The 16,939-nt window shown below is 51.9% G+C and overlaps 1 protein-coding gene across 4 annotated transcripts in view; it reads left to right on the forward strand.

The window, feature by feature from the left end:
* The window catches only part of PTPN21 (protein tyrosine phosphatase non-receptor type 21), a 73,752-nt gene that overhangs the window by 52,639 nt on the left and 4,174 nt on the right, over positions 1–16,939 (forward strand). The window contains exons 10-16 of one of the 4 annotated variants that reach the window (XR_009695044.1): positions 3,030–3,090; positions 3,690–3,774; positions 7,647–8,932; positions 13,497–13,634; positions 14,747–14,968; positions 15,673–15,707; positions 15,810–16,645. Coding sequence is in view for 1 of the 4 variants with exons in the window: in XM_061156488.1 (XP_061012471.1) it covers positions 3,030–3,090; positions 3,690–3,774; positions 7,647–8,932; positions 13,497–13,634; positions 14,747–14,968 (1,792 nt within the window). In the remaining 3 variants the exon portion in view is untranslated. Of the gene's footprint in view, positions 1–3,029; positions 3,091–3,689; positions 3,775–7,646; positions 8,933–13,496; positions 13,635–14,746; positions 14,969–15,672; positions 16,646–16,939 lie in introns of all 4 variants that reach the window. The other 3 variants (XR_009695045.1, XR_009695043.1, XM_061156488.1) reach the window with 3 other exon arrangements.

Genomic DNA, 16,939 nt, shown 5'->3' on the forward strand with positions numbered 1-16,939 from the left:
TCCTCCCTCACTGTTTCATTCACTTGCTCAGCACACGTTTGGCGCCTCCCTTGTATGGCGTGCACCAGTGGTGCGATGGTGTGTCCTTTGCCTCTGTGGAGCCCTTGTATCTGTTGGGGTGGGGGGCGTCAGACAGGTAATCCGGCTGTTAGGAGCGTGTGCTCAGGAATCTGACAGACCCGCCTGGTTCTAATGCCAGTTCTGCTTATTTGCCATGTGACCAGGAGCAGTTTAGTTAATCTAAGTATCAGTTTCCTCATCTGTAAAATCAGGATAATAACCAGCCTCCTTCTCGGAGTTGGTGTTTGGATTCCCCGAGGTAATTGTGTATAGCCTTTCACACTGTTTTAGTAAGTAACATCATTTGTTTTACTTGGGCTAGCAGCCTTTTCTTATTGTGTCTTCTCCAATACACGAATTCCAGTGATTCCCCCCCGCCCCAAGGTCTTTAGTTGTCTCATTTTTAGAAGCACCCACCAGCATAGTAACTGCCCCCAAACACTACCAACTGTTAACCGTTCTCTCCTGTGTACTAAGTTTAACTGGTCTCCTAGAAAACTGCACTGACAAAGATTTTGGCAAGAAGAAAGAGAAGGTTAGAATATGTAGACCTGATGGCGAGGCTGCCTACGTCAGCTGGGCAGGAGGAAGACGTCCCGGTTTGTTTTTAGCGGAGTGGCCTCTGCGGGGCCGCCCCCGTCCTGGGGGCCGCCAGCAAGGTGCCAGCATAGACTCCCGTGTGGGCTGCCGCCTCTGCTCCTAAGCTCACACCCTTGGCCTTCGTGTTTAACAGCCTTTGTTTTTGTGTCTGGCTGGGCAGCTCTGGACACCTCGTCGGAAGATCCTATCAACAGCCTTTTCCCTCATCTCTGCATTTTGAATTTGTAGTCCTTTAAAGGTTTAGTCAATTTAGTGAGTCTCTGGACTACATATAAACTTCAGAGGCCAACTAGCATGGCCTAAACCTAGCCCTGACGATGGAGAGTAAAGGGAAGGTAAACTTCTCGGCTACAGAATGCAGTGTCTTCAAATCCTGGATGCTCAACTGAGGAATATATGAACGTGCAGTTGAGGAGCTACCCTGTTAGTTTGGTGCTAAAGGACCCAGCCTGCCAATGCAGACGGGCTTGGTGTCTGTACCTGGAGGGCTGCAGTCCACGGGGGCAAAGTGTCAAACAGGCCTTAGCAACTAAACAGCACTACCGTGCAGCTAAGGAGCATTTTCAGAAAGAGCTAACCTGTGAAACAGACAGCCGGGGGGGTCTGCTCTGACTCAGTGAACTCAGACCGGCGCTCTGTGACAACCTAGAGGGGCGGGGGGCTCACGAGCGAGGGGACATGTGTGCACCTGTGTCTGATCCATGTTGAGGTATGGCAGAAACCATCACAAAATTGTAATTGTCCTTCAATTAAAAATAAGTAAGGGGGAAAAAAGGCTCAGATACACCCTCCTGACTTTACTAATATAATGTTTTACCAACTGATGTGGGTATTTTTGCAATCTAATGGAATTGACATCCATTTTATTTTTGTTGCATAATAATTACTGGCAGAATGGGAACATCCTTTGGGAAAGAGACCTCTATTCTTCATCACCAACCTTAATATGTTCCAATGATAATAAAAGGAAGTTATTTTAAAAAGTGTTTAATCAAAAAAAGTCAACTCATAAAAGCAGTTGCAGCTACTTGATAGCTCCTATTAGGAGTAATTTTCTTTTACTTCAAAAATCTTATAAAAATTAACTAATATTTAGGGATTTAATATAAGAAATTTGTTGTTACAGTGTTGAGAATAAATTTTGAGACTTGAGGCTTGAGATGGTAAATATACTGATTAAATGGAGATAATGTCACTTTGTGATTATGGATTTTCTAGTAATTAGTCCTTAGGAACACTATAACCAAGGATGACATTTTTGGTAATCTGTAATTTCATGTCATATAAGCTTATGGACCAGGAATAGATGCTCAAAGGTTTTTCAAAAAGTGCTTTGACAAAATTGCATCATGAACAAACTCAAGAATCCTGTGTGTATAGGTTCCTAGATCTTATTTGCAATAAAACGGATCACACACAAGAACAATAAAAACTCCTGCCTTTATCTTTAAAAGGTAGATTCTGACAAAAGGAGTTTTCTTTTTCTTATTTGTGACCTATGTTTATTCAAAGATGGAGCCTGCTCTGAGTAGCTTAATATCTCAAATTATCTGATAATGTTCGCCAGGACTCCTGAATACTTTTCATTGCTTTTTTAAAAGTACACTTAGAACCAGAGAGACGTTTCTTGCAGAGGAAAGTAAATGGAGTTACCACCAGCCCACTGAACCGAAGTTCCTGCTCTTTTGCTCTCCCTACCTTAGTTTCTTAGAGGAAATACCTATTCTTACGGAGAAGGGAATGGCAACCCACTCCAGTATTCTTGTCTGGAGAATCCCATGGACAGAGAAGCCTGGTGGGCTACAGTCCATGGGGTCACAAAGAGGCGGACACGACTGAGCAGCTAACACATATATTGCTAAGTTTCCCAAGTTCCCAGCTTGTCTCTTGATCATATGTGTGGTCCGCGGCTCACAGGCTGTCCGTCAAAGGCACTGCATTGCCTCTGGCTCTGAGGCTGGCAGCTGACGTCCGTCCTGAGGACTGGGAACGGAGGTGGTCAGCGCTGAGCCTGGCCCGCAGGAGAGGCGCATTTGCGCCGACTCTTCCCTAGGGATGAGTCTATGGCCCTCTGGCCTGGCGCCCCCTCCGCGCTGCTGCTGATGGCTCCGGAGGGCCTGCCTGCGTGGACCGGGGACGGTTCCTCCTGCCCGACCCTGGGCTCGTCCAGGTGACTGACGGCTGCTCCTCGAGGCTCAGACCCTGGAGTGCGGCTGGGGGACTGCCTGCCTTTTCTCTGGTTGATGATTGGATGAGTTTGTCGCTTGGGAAGATTTACCATTTTACTTTCTTATTAGCATGTTTAGGAAGATTGTGTGCATATAAGCATGTGTATATGTGTTTCTCAAGGACATGTCTTATTTTTACAGGCAAACTCAGACTGTCATAGTGAACCCAATTAGGAGGAGGTCTTCTTCGAGGATGTCTCTGGTAAGAAAGAAGGAAAATTACAATTGCCTTTTTTTGTTTAGTGCTGTTGCCTTCCTTAATAAAATACGCTTTTAGCAGTGTTAGTTTTTAGTCTGAACCATTGAGGTATGCTGACATTTGACCAAAGAAATGGTGATTTTTTGCAACTTAAGACTAATATTTATATATGTAACATATATTGTGTTATATATTTTAAAATATTAGGTCCAACTTAATACTGAAAACATTGACTATTAGCCAAGAGTAATCAGAAGTTAGTAGATATTTAAAATTTGTTAATAAGATTAAATATAGTACATATAAGTTTGTTCTAATCGATTGTTTATATAAGAATTCGGGAAATCTATGTCTGTTTCTGCTTTCTGGTGCTGTCTGCTGTCTGATACCAGAGCATAACACTTAGCATTGCCTTTCTGGGAAACGCTGAAAAGGATAGATAGGGTAGGAGCTATGGGGTCTTGATATTTATTTTTCATATATAATGCGTCAGGCTCCTTCAAAAGTTTCTCAATGAAGAGAAAGAAGCCAGAAAAGAACTGTTCTACACATATTCCATAGACGATGTGTTTTAACCCTGTTTCCAACTTTCTGATTCTTAGCCCAAGCCACAACCCTATGTGATGGCCGCCCCACCCCAGCTGCAGTATAATGGACATTATACAGAGCCATACACCTCTTCCCTCGGTAAAGTACACCATTTCTGAAATGCCTTACAAAATTAGTATAATTTGAATAAATCATGACAGCTTGGAGATCTTGAAGCCAGGATAGTTTTTTGGCTGAAGTTATTACACAAATAACTTAAAATTTAATTTCACAGAATTACTGTCATGATGATAGCCAGCCTGGACTCATAAAAGAGGCTGCTGTTAGTCAGTTTTGTTTGGGTATGGGTAGAAAACATGCAGCGTCAGATTCTGATGCTCAGATTTGGTCCTGAGTTTGGCCCATGGGCACTCCTTCAGACTGGCTCCCAAGTCCTGTTAACATGTGCCCCGTGGGCTCTGAGCGCTTCTGTGCTTTCCAGCCCCGGAGGTCCCAGGCCTGTTCTGTGTTTTTTCCTGCCCAGACCTTCCCATTGTAAAGGATTATTTTCCTCTATTTATGTTTATCCTTTAAACAATGGGCACATTGAGCTGTGTGAAGACAGCGCCTCCTAAGCTGTATCTCCAGCATTCATTTTACAAGCATTTTACTTTACTCTGTCACAAGGCTCTGCTATAAAGGCGGGGAGATGGATGCAGAGAGGTAATTCCACATCTTAAGAAGCTTAGAACCTAATACAGGAGGATAACACAAGTACACAGATGACTTAGGTACAAAGGGAACAGGTGTGTTGTGACGAGAGTGAGCTGGGCCATCTGAGAAAGGCTTTCTGGAAAGAGGGGTGACTTCGGAAGGTGGGGAGCGGCGAGCTCCCAGGTGGGGCCGCTGCCCCTGCTTTTGGGTGGGGGTGGGGGGTGACTGCCCCGGCACAGACGGTGAAGCAGGTGCTTGGACTCAGACCCACAGGAAACTGTGGAGGGTGGCGTGTGAGGGGACCAGGAGGTGGGTGGTGACGCGTTGTTGGTGAGAGTTTCCCTGCGGTGAGCTGGTGGGGGGCGGGGGGGAACACGGGGATGGATTTGGCTGTGGAGTCGCAGAGTGTGCACCTCGGGATGTTACTTTTACCTTCTTCACTGGCTTCTCCTTGCACGCTGCCCTCCTGTGGTTTTGTGACCCGCCCCCCCCCAAAAAAAGTCTCTCTTCTCTGCACTGGATTTCTGCTCTGTTCCTCCCTTTTCCTCCATCTGCGAGCATCCTAATGTCTTTCCTCTCTCTCCAGACTGCAGCGTGAACTATCTTCTCTTTCATTTCCTCCCCGCTTCTGAGCGTGATAACCTGTGTGCCCCTTCTGCTTACTGGTCCCCCTTCCCCTCCCACCTGTGCTGCTCTGCCAAGCTGCCCTTGCGCAGGTCCCCGGGCCCCGCACACCCTCCCTCCCGTCGGACCCCAGCGTTCCAGCCCCTTCAGCACGCTGGCCGCTCCTCGTTCCTGCCGCCTCGATGTTCCCTGCCCCGAAGGTCTGCCCAGGGCCCCGCTCCCTCCGCAGGCGTCCAGTTGATCTCGTCTCATCCGCAGTTGTGGTCTCAGCGAGGAGGACTGTCTGTGTTCCCCAGCCCACCTTCACTCCTGAGCTCCGGCCCCACATGCCCCCTGTCCGGCAGGCTGGGGGCCGTTCAGGGGGCCCTCAGGACCGCGGGCTGAGTGGGAGTGCTGGTTCCGCTGCCACCGCGTGCTGCAGGCTTGACATCCTGGAGTTGAGCTCATCACCCTGCTCCACAAGTCCCTTCCCTAGCTTCCCTTCTCTTTATGGTGAAGTCACTGCGCCCCCGCCCGCCTGGTTACTGGGATTCCAAACTGCTTGTAATTTTTCTTTTCTCATTTTTGCCTTCAGTTCCCAGACAGTTGCAAATCCTCTTGCCTCTGATTAACTTCATGGAACATCTGTTCTGTGTGTCCTCCTCCCTATCCCTATGCTCCTGCCAGTGCAGTCTGTTTTTTTGGGGTTTTTTTTTTTTTTTGAGACCTCTCATCAGTCACTGCACCATAGGAGCTGACTGACATCCTCAGTTCCCACCCTCCCTGGGTCATCTGACACTCAGCGGCCCGGCTCATCCCACGTCCCTGCTGGTTGATCCCTTGTCTAGCGTTGCGCGTCCTCTGAGACGTCCCTCGGTACTCCTGTTCCAGGTCTCACCGCCCCGCCCGTCCCGTGCCTTCTCCAGCCCCAGGCTCCTCCAGCCACGCCGTCTCTGCCACCGCCCAACTCCCCGCTGCCCGCCCCGCTCTGTCACCCTCCGCGTCCTTTTCCTGCCTACCCCTGCCCACGTGCTTCCGCCGGGCGGGCTATGCTGTGGGCACAGACTCAAACTCCCGTGGCTTCTGCGGGCATGTGCACCCCTCCTCGGGTTACCCGCCCCCTTGCCCTGGCAGGAGGGCTCTGGGCCGGAGCCCCTTCCCTCTGCCAGGGTGGCCAGGGTGGCCGGGGAGGGGGCAGGGGACTGCCTCTGTACGCTCTGCTCACGTTCCCTCGACTGTGACTCCACGCGGAGTCGGGAGGAGGGCACCCCGAGAGCTCTCAGAGCCAGGGGGCCCGAGTGCTGGTGAAACGGCAGCCGCCCACCCTCCAGGCCCCGCGTGCCGTGTGTCCCGGAGGTGTCCCTGACCCCATCACTCAGCCCCAGCCGGAAGTGCTCCTTCTCGCCCCCGGCTCCTGTGACACTGGCTCCTTCACTTGCAACACTTCCCTCCTTCAGTTGCAATACTTCTTCCTTGGGTTCTGATGATTTCTGTACTTTCCCTTTTTATTTGTCTGGATTGTAATCATTCCCTACACATACCGCACCCAGAGTCTTCTACACACGCAGAGTGGTAATTGGATGGTTTGGGGGTGCTCAGAGCAGGACCAGCAGGTATTACGCTGGTCTAGACGGGCGAGGGTGAGGCTGAGCGAGCGGTGACGGTTGTGAGCAGAGGGGGCGCCACAGACGCCGGCCTCAGAGCGCTTTCCAGACAGGAGAAGCTCGGTGCGTCCGCAGGGAGACAGGCCTGTGTCATCGTGGCTGTGTATGCCACCCAACAGAGACCACACGTGAGACGCTGGCCTGTTCCCTTGGATAAAACCATCATGAGGCTTTTGAGTAGAAAAAAAGAATGTTTTTATCAATGGCAACTGTTCTCTGGCAGTCTTTCCATTGACGCGTTAGAAGTCACCCTAGGTAGTTTCTCAGGCGAACTGCAGGCTGGACTGAAGAAGCAGGCCTCCTTTCAGCCTGAGCAGGTGCACACATAGCCTCCGTGGACAGATGAGGCTCCTAACTCTGCTCGCTGTGACCCCAGTCTTACTCAGGTCGGGGCGGAGCCGGGGGCAGGTGCGGCTGTCTTTGCGGGGGTCTTCTTGGCTTCCGGCCCCTGGTGAGGTGTGCAGCTACCAGTGACACTTGTGGACCTTGAGAGGCTTAGATCCTGCTGAACTCTTGCCCTGTTATCTTCATTCTGGAGGAATTACACAACCCGCCTTGAGTTTCATTTCAGGAAATGTTTATAGACAGTCGGTGCTTGAACTCGCTCAGCATCAGCAGGGCCACACACCCAAGGGTATTTCTGCTTTCAGCTCCCCAGAGTTCTGGAAAGCCTGCTTTGTTTCTAGTAAAACACATGCTCTTGACTTTGAGAAGAGGGCAGTGTCTAGTGGTACAGTTGTACTCTCTTAATATTGAGCGTAGATTCGGCTGTTCTTCACTGGGTGTGAGGTCGTGCATCCTGCTCTTGGAGCAGGCAGAACCACCCCATTCTGGAGGTGAGGAGGCAAGGTGCCCAGAAACCGCGCGTCTAGGGTCCGGCGGTGTGAGTAGAGGCGGGTCCCTTCAGCCTGGTTTCATAAACCACAGGGCGGAGGTCATCCCCGTTGAGGCCGTCTCAGTGTTTGTCTTGAGTAATTGGTCCAATCCAGAACATTCAGAAAAAATCTCCTTATAAAGTGCCTGCTAACAGTCTTGTCCCCCTGCCCGCAGATAACCTCTTCGTGACCAACCAGAATGGCTTCTACTGCCACTCTCAGACCAGCCTGGACCGCGCGCAGGCCGAGCTCGGCGGGCGCGCCCGCAACGGCAGCGTGTACAGCGCGCACAGCACCAGCTCCTTGAACAGCCCGCAGCCCTACCTGCAGCCCTCGCCGGGCTCCTCGAACCCCAGCATCACGGGCAGCGACGTCCTGAGGCCCGACTACGTGCCCTCGCACCGGCACAGCGCCCTGATCCCGCCGTCCTACCGCCCGACGCCCGACTACGAGACGGTCATGAAGCAGCTGCAGCGCGGCCTGGCGCCGGCCGAGCGGCATAGCCGCTCGCTGCGGAACCTCAGCCTAGGGTACAGCCAGCCCGAGATCCGCGAGCACGCGCGCCCGGGCTCCCCGCCCGCGGCCCCCGGCGCCTTCAGCCTCAGCCACAGCTTCCACAGCCCAGCGCCCTACCCTTATGCCTCGGCGGCCGGGCGGCGTCCGGGACTGGGCGCCGTGAGCGTGCCCGAGCTGACCAACGCGCAGCTGCAGGCGCGCGACTGCCCGGCGCCCAGCATCCTGAGGACGCAGGTGTACCGCCCGCCGCCCCCCTACCCGCACCCGCGGCCGGCGAACAGCACCCCGGACCTGTCCCGCCAGCCACCCGCCAGCAGCAGCCCCGACCTCATCACGCGCCGCGTGCACCACTCCGTGCAGACCTTCCAGGAGGACAGCTCGCCGGTGGCGCACTCCCTGCAGGAGGTGAGCGAGCCGCTGACGGCTGCCCGGCGCGCGCGGCTGCAGGAGCGCAACAGCGTGGAGCTGGCCGGCCTGGCGCACGGCCTCGAGGGCCTACGGCTGCAGGAGAGGGCCGCGCCGGCCCCTGCGCTGCGGGCGGAGGACGGCGCCGCCGGGCCGCGGGGCAGCCTGCGAGGCGGGCACGGGAAGTCCCTGTCCGACGCCACCGTGCTGATCCACAGCAGCGACGAGGATGAGGACGAGGACCCCGAGGAGGGGCCTGCGCCATCCCCCGGCCCTCGGAGCGGACGCCCCCTGGACGGCCCCCGTGCCGCGCCCCCGGCCCCTGGGCCCCTGCACATCCTGGAGCCCCAGGCCCCGGGCGGTGCGCCCGGGGAGGGCCCGCGGCCCCGGCGGGACGGGCTCTTGTCGCCGTCCGCGTCCGAGTCAGACCTCACCACGTCGGGGAGGTACCGCGCCCGGAGGGACTCCCTGCAGAAGAGGCCTGCGTCTGATCTCCTCTCCGCGAAGAAGAACGCGGTGGAAGGGCTTCCACCGCTGGGGGTGAGCCGCCGCTGGGGGTGAGCCGTGCGCGGTGCGGGGTGGGCGCGGGGGCCTCACCCCGCAGCGCGGTGGCCCCTGCAGACTTGCCCTTCTCTGCACCGTCTGCCCTTTGTCCGTCTTGTTTGTGACTTCTCATGTTTTTCAGCTTTTTCCTTGGAACTTCTTTCAAACAGCCCCGTTCCCCAGCAGACACACACGTTTTACCCTATTTTTGCTTTATTTTGGAACACTCTGAGTTTGACTATCAATGGAAATGACGGGGATTGATTAGAATCTTGGTGACATTGCTAGAGATACTGGCTTAGACGGAGGGAAAGGTGAACGTAAGAGGCTCTGGAATGGAAGAGAAACAGTGAATGGGAAGTTTCCAGAAGGTGGTACAAGGGAAGAGGAAGTGAGGATTTCATGATTTGGGCCAAGACCGTCTTGTGAGCCCTGGGTAAAAACAGCCTGGGGCTCCTGTGGGGTCAGGGAAGCTCCCCTGAGGTGTCCTTAGTGGGGTCTGTGTGGGTGCGGATTAAACTGCTGTGCTGTGATCTCCGGGGACTGGAGGGTGATTCTGGGCTGCTTTGCCAAGACCAAAAACCCGAGCACCCCAGATGTCTTTAAAAAAGAGACTGAGTGAGCTGAGAGCCCGAGGAAGGTCCCTGGTAGAAAATGCAGCTCCTTCATACTCGGTGTGATAAAGCGTGCTGATTTAAGCACTTTCTTATCTACTTGAGGCAAACTAGGGAAGAGCATAGCATCATCTCTAGCTGGTGAAGGCCATTCCCAGAGCATTCGCTGCAAGCGGAGCCGGCCATCTGCTTCACTGTGTCCACTTTACAACAGGCCTGTTGTTTCTACAGATGAGAAGGTGGACTCTGAGATACTCAGTAACTTTCCCAAGGTCACACAGCTCGTGATTGACCGGATTTTAAACCCGTATTTGTCTCTGTAGCCTGTTCTCCTCTTTTCTGCACTGTTCTGCATTGAGGTTGTATTGAATATTTTAAAATATTGTATGCAGACCCGGGTTCGATCCCTGGGTGGGGAAGATTTCCTGGAGAAGGACATGGCTACCCACTCCAGTATTCCTGCCAGGAGAATCCCATGGACAGAGGAGCCTGGAGGGCTACAGTCCCTGGGGTTGCAAGGAGTTGGACACAACTAAGCAACTGACACACACACACACACATTTTATTAAGTAATAATTGCTTGTCTCAGCCTTGTTGTTTTCTCTCTTCCCACTGAAACCTTTTCACTGTGAGGCCCTCAGCGTTGCCCAGGCATTTGTGGCGTTTTCACGTCCGCGTGTCCACTCTGGGTCATCTGGCTGCCTGACTCAGACTCCGCTTTTCTCAGGCTTCCATTCCCCGTGCCCGGGGCTCTTGCCGGGTGAGAGTGATTCATTAGCCTCTGCATTCGGTCTTGCCGTTGACCCCCGTGTCCTGGCAGCTGGGGCCTCTGCCTCCCGTTTCTACTGGTCAGCACGCTCAGACCTGAGGGCCCGTCTCAAATGTGGTCCTGGCCTCGTGTATTATTCGATCCTCTGAGACGTCACAAACATCTTCACAAGCAGGAGGAAAATTCCTAACAGTGGTTATGAAATAGATGAGTGTACACAGACTTGAACGACTAACAGTGCCATGGATTTAAATGTGTTTTCTCTGAATGGTCTTGAACTGTAAGTTTGTTTTGGAAAATCAGTCACTTCACTTTTGGCTGCGCGGGATCTCTGTTGCTGCGTGTGGACTTTCTCCAGGGGCGGCGGGCAGGCTGCTCTCCGCGGAGGCTCCTCGGGGCTCTGGCTGTGCGGGCTTCAGTGGCTGTGGCCCAGGCTCAGTTGCTGCGCCTTAGTGGTTTCGAGGCACGTGGGATCTTCCCAGGGCAGGGGCTGAGCCCCCGCCATGTTTCCTGTCCTGGCAGGTGGGCTCTCTAAGTTGATTTTCACTTTTTCTTGGGAGTGCATTCTTACTCAACTGCCTACAGTAAAGGCCAGTGTCTCAGGTCGGCTGAAGCGGAGGGGACGGCCCAGCGTCAGTGATTCAGGGCGGGACGGGGTGTGGATGTGTCTCCGGGAAGGAGTAACTCAGCCTGAGTCCTCACCTGTTGCTCCGGCCCTCTCGTAGTTGACACTCTTCACTGATTGCATCAAGGACTGTGCCTAGTTCTTAACGAGGGGCCTGAGTCTGGCCCCAGATGAGTAGAGTCCAGTATTCAAGTCTGTTGTCCCTGTAGTTTTTGAATGGGCCCAGCAAGCTCTGCTAATCTGAGGACTGTGATTAGGGTTCTCTAAAGGTGCAAGATGCCTCCCTCTTTGACTTGGAGGCCTACAAGTGTCAGTGAGACCGTGGACTGGGTTATGCTTCTGCTCCCCTTGTTTGCGGCATGTGAGCTTAGTTGCCCCAGGGCAGGTGGAATCCTCCCAGACCAGGGATCAAACCTGCGTCCCCTGCATTGGCAGACTCCAAACCACCGAACCACCAGGGAAGCACTCCCCCCACCCCCCCGCCCCGGTCTTTTCAAATAAGGAACATTCTTACTCAAAGAACGTGAATGGCAGCCGTGGCCTGGGAATAGGTGCAGGACCCAGGAGTGGAAGTCGGCTCTGAGTCCAGACCGTGCTGTTCACTGGTTCTCTCCCAGGGGGCCAGGCCCTTCACACACCAGCCCCCCAGCTCCTCCATCCGTGACCTGGGACGGGACAGGCACCCCTCCTCTGCCTTCTGTGGTGCAGTGTTAGGTCCCACTTAAGGTTAGACTCAGAAAGTGTTTTCTGAATTCTGTCGTGCAGCACGACTGACTTGAATGCAGGATTTCTATTGTTTTGACCCGGTTTACCATTTATAAGGAGGCAGCTAGCTGGTGTGACCTTGGACCAAGAACTTAATCTCTCTGACTCCTGTTTTTTTCATTTGTAATTGAGACAACCCCAGAGAGTTGCTGGAGGAGGAAAAGTGAGGTCCTGGCTTGTAGAAAGTGCTCAGTCAAGTTTAACTTATTATTGTGAGGTTGCATCATACATTTAACTGACTGACTTCCCAAGAGCTGGAGTTCAACCCCCTGCTACCCTTCTGACCCCCTTTGTAGTAACTCCTGGTTGCCTTTGTTGTTTTAATAGTGACCACAAGTGAATGAACATACTATGTGAATTATGGTTATGGAGGTTTAGTACTAAAAACAGTGAAATGAATTGCAGATAAGCAGGAACATTCTGGAGTTCTCCACCCATCTCCACCTGCAGGGACTTGATTGCTATCAGGCAGAGGTGGACTGGTTTGAATGCTTCTGCGTTTACATAAAGAGTTTTTGTTTCACCCTCAGTCTTGCGTGGTGGTTCTCACAGGAGAAACCACCATTCGGCCTGTACATTTAAAACCTCTGACGGCGAAGTGAGGGGTGTTTGGGGTGAGTTTTGACTATGAGCCGCTTTCTTCAAATACTGGCTTTATAGTTGACCTTAGCAGTCACCCAGGACGTGTGCTGGAGCATTTTCAGGCCGAGAAGTGCTGGAGCTAAGTATTCCATTTTCAGGCTCTCGTGAGGCAGATTGACGTTAGCCGTGGTGGGAGAATTTGCACCCTGGAACCTGGCAAGCGTCACACGTCAGAACGGCACCCCCCTCCCCCCGCCCCAGTGCACTGTTAGCCACTTACCTGTTTCCTGCACACCCTAGAATCACGACACTGTCACCTGAGCAGGAACCTGGTGGTCTGTGGGCCTCCCTCTCGGTCTCCCTGCGAGGCTGACAGAGCTGGGGTAGAGTCGATTTCATTTATGAGACAGAACTGAGGAAACCGTTTCTGTCAGAGTGGGGCTGCCGTCATCATAATTATATCCCATGGCTTCCCAGGAGGTGTAGACTATTAAAGAGGACTTGGCATTCTTGGGCTCCTTTGCCTGTGAGAGCAAAATTGCTGGCTTGAAGAAACCCCAGTTTTCAGAAGACAGAATTCCACAGATGCCCTCTCTCATACCCTCTCATGGTGTAATGACGGAGATTTTGGCCCTGCTGTTTTCTTCACTTGAAAATGCAGCATTTACCAGAAGTGTGGTAGTCTAACCCAAGTCACACAAGTCTGCCACAGATTGGAGAAGACAATAGAGCCACCGCAGAAAACACTGAGAAAGGGACTAACTTTTTTTTTTTAATGTATGAAAGCTTACTACAGTCAGGCCACTGCATTTAAAACCCTTATCGTGGGCTACAGCTGAGTTTCGTGCGTGTCACAGTTTGACATTCAGGAGTCCTGTGAATCCTGTGAAGGAATGCCGTCTGCTTGGAACCTCACCTTCCTTTACAACAGCACCCTGAAACCAGCTGCATTTCAAAACCTTCTATCTGGAAGACTTATCAGGGCTTTGGCCTTGAATGGAATGTCTTCCTCCTCATATTTGTGAAACAAATGTGTGTGTGTGTGTGTGTGTGTGTGTGCGCGTCATCTCATCTCTCCTGCGGTGGTTGGTTTAGGAGAACCTTCCCTCCCTCTGTTTCTTTCCTGTCTTCAGTCCACTGAAATCTCTTCTCAGAGGGATTGTATGCGTGTATGTTTGATATATACACCTGTAAATATTTTTGTAGGGAATGAAAAAGAGCCGAGGAGATGCAAAAAAAATCGGTCCTCTCAAATTGGCTGCTCTAAATGGACTCTCCCTGTCTCGACTGCCGCTGCCTGATGAGGAGAAGGACGTGCCGGCCAGAGCCACTAATGATGAGAGGGTACGTACAGGACCCCAGGCCGCCTGCCTTCTCCGGGACGGCCGTGCTGCAGAGCTGCCTTCCTGAGAATCTGCTGGATTTTCTAAGCCATTTGATAATCTTACAGGAGTATTAGGAACTTTGTCATCTGGACTGCAAAACTGGGGCAAGTTTATAGCTAATGTCCTCAATAGATAATTTCAGGCTAAATGTTGATTTTTGTCTTTTGGTTTCTGGCTGTTGTTCTTTACCTTCTTGTGGCCGTAAAGTTAGAATAAATCAGCAATTGCATGTGAGCACTCATAGGGAAGAAAGCAGACAAGGACTGCTGTCCTGATATCGAAAACTTTTAACAGTGAACAGTTACTGAGTTTTTCAGAACTTTCCTTGTGACTGAGACATACTTGCTGTGAGGTTCTATTCTGTCAAAATTAGGCAGGCACGAATTATGCTAAGCAGAAATTACTTTGCTTACAGCTGGATCCTGGAGATAATTTCCAACATTGACTGTTTTAGTGTTTTATTTATCATATCACAAAATTGAAGCACTTGTTCATAGAAGCTGGAATTAAGTATCCTATTCTAGGATTTACTGTTCTCCAGGAGAATTTTCTGTTCTTAGGGGGTCAGGTAATTTAAAAAATTTTTATATTGAAGTATAGCCAGTTAGCAATGTGATATTTCCAGGTGGACAGCAGAGGGACCCAGCCATCCGTGTACATGTATCCATTCTCCCCCGAACCCCTCTCCCGTCCAGACTGCCAGCTGACATTGAGCAGAGTTCCGGGTCCTTGATGATTATCCATTTTAGCTACAGCAGTGTATACGCGTCAGTCCCAAACCTTCTGAGGGGGTCAAGTGACTGACTATAGATTTAGAGAAACCGAATTCAATGGATTATTCTAGAACAAGTTTAAACAGAACTTTGCATTATATTCCTCACCAAGAAGATTATTTCATCTGTCCTTTCATTGTAATGACTTGCTAAGTTTAACTTCAGTTTCACCTAGAGTTTTCAGTATTGGATGACACTAGACTTGAGGCAGAAAGCGAGTTTTCAGACGTGCAGTCAGGATGCAGCTGCATGTGGCCTGGGACTGCAGTCGTAGTCTTCCTCACTTTGTGTTTTTCAGTGTAAAATTCTGGAACAGCGGTTAGAGCAGGGAATGGTATTCACAGAATATGAAAGAATTCTTAAAAAACGGCTAGTTGACGGCGAGTGCTCCACAGCCCGCCTCCCTGAAAACGCAGAAAGAAATCGGTTCCAGGATGTGCTTCCCTACGACGACGCCAGGGTGGAGCTGGTCCCGACCAAGGAGAACAACACCGGCTACATCAACGCCTCCCACATCAAGGTGAGGGGAGTGTCAGAATGGTGGGGCAGAGTCCTGCAGTTAAATGAGTAACACAAGAGGGGTGAGGCTTGTTTTCAAGTCTGTTTTCTAAAAACACCCTCATTTGGAACCATTTTGACAGACTGTTCTGCAGGCTGGGAAATCCATACCCCAGGGCAGGATGGTCTTTGGTTCCCCTGCCCCCAGCATCGTCCCCAGGACTTCCGGGCCACTGTCTGTCTGCCTGGAGCACTTGGTGCTTCTGAATCTGAAGCCCTCTCTAGCTCACAGGTTCTTCAGGAGCAGCTGAACAGCTCATTTTCCCTTGTCACGCACCTCCGTGCATTTTGGTGTGATGCACGTGTGTGTCGGGTGGTGTCACCAACGCCGTCCCTCACACTGGAGCCGTCTGCGCTCCTTGCCCACTCTCTCCTTTTTAAACACTGTTTTGTTCCGTGGGCAAGCGGTGCCGCTTTCCCCCCTGGAAACAGGGTAATGCCATGCACCTGAGTAAGGTTCCGCCCAGTAAAGTGGAAAAAGGGATGGTCCATCCGGGGGCGGTGAGAAAAGCCAGAGGCTCTGTCTTCTCTCTCGCCGCCGCCTCTGTTCACGCTGGCTGCACAGTCAGTTCCTAACTCTGGAAAGAAGACGTTTCCTTATAGTGAGTGAATGAGAAAGTGTCCATGATCAGGTGTTGCCTTTCTTCTTTCCCACATTTTATTCAGTTTGCAGGTGACGTTGGATGAGAGCCATTTCGAAGGTGAGACTTCCCGGACCCAGCAGTCTGCCCTTGACAGTCTTTGGGAATCTGTGCCTGAGCTTTTTATTTTTAAAACACTTCTGATTTGGTCCTGAGGTGCAGCTGATGAACCATGCTGTGGAGGTTTCGAGTGCACAGTGAGGGGGCTCAGCCAGACACGCAGGCATCCCTCTCCCCAAACCCCCTCCCCCGCAGGCGGCCACAGAGCACCCAGCAGAGTTCCACTCACAAGCTTTGCTCTCTAGGCGGCGCTAGTGGTAAAGTGCCCACCCTCCAATGCAGGGGCCATAAGAGGCCTGGGTTCCATCCCTGGGTTGAAAAGATCCCCTGGAGGTGGGCATAGCCCCCCACTCCAATATCCTTGCCTGGGGAATCCCGTGGACAGAGGAGCCTGGAGGGCTACAGTCCATGGGGTTGTGCAGACTGAGGTGATGTATTTAAAAACGGAGCGTTTCTTTGGAACAGTGTATCCCGTCTCCCTTGACTGGATGGGTGAGAGTTGAAGAATGCTGAGGCTCTCTGGTGGTATTTCGAGATCTTCAGCAACAGCGGGAGGAATTCCCAGATCACCCTGCAGTGTGCGGTGTGGGCCGCTATACTGACCTCTGAGTCAGGAAGTGCATCGCCCCTCCAGCCCCCAGCCCCTCACCCTGGTCCTTGTTCGCTGTGGGGCCTGGGGCCGCGTGGGTGGGTGGGGGCATGACTCGGGCTGCATCTTCGTCCCAGGGTTTACCCAGGGCACTCTGGAAGCCCACTACGGTCATCACTCAGTATGGGGGAGCCGAGATTTAAGCCCATTTCCTGACTACAGCTCTCATAATTATTAGAATGTTTTCAAGGAGGTTTTCAATCTTAAGACCCTTTTCAATCTTAAGTGGAAATTTATTATCATCATGGAGAGTGATCCTGGCTCAGAAGTTCAGCGGTAAACTCCTTAGGTAGGAAGACATTTTCTTTCCCCCGAGAAATCTGACATTTGACTTAGGTTTTTGACTTAACTGCTTGTACTTGATCCTACTGCGTGCTGTGCTTCACGAGGGAAGATTGTGTTTGAATTTTGGGGTGCGATGATGCTGATGTTATTTTCAGAAGAACCACCTAACAGCAGGAGTAACAGCCATTTATTGGCACCCTGACATGTGCAGGGCGATGAATATGTTGACTCGAGCAATCCCGACAACAAGAGGGCAGGGAGTATTTTTATTGTGCAGATGAGCACTGAGATTTGGGGA

Source organism: Dama dama, chromosome 12 (genome assembly GCF_033118175.1).
Source record: "Dama dama isolate Ldn47 chromosome 12, ASM3311817v1, whole genome shotgun sequence".
NCBI classification, from domain to species: Eukaryota; Metazoa; Chordata; class Mammalia; order Artiodactyla; family Cervidae; genus Dama; species Dama dama.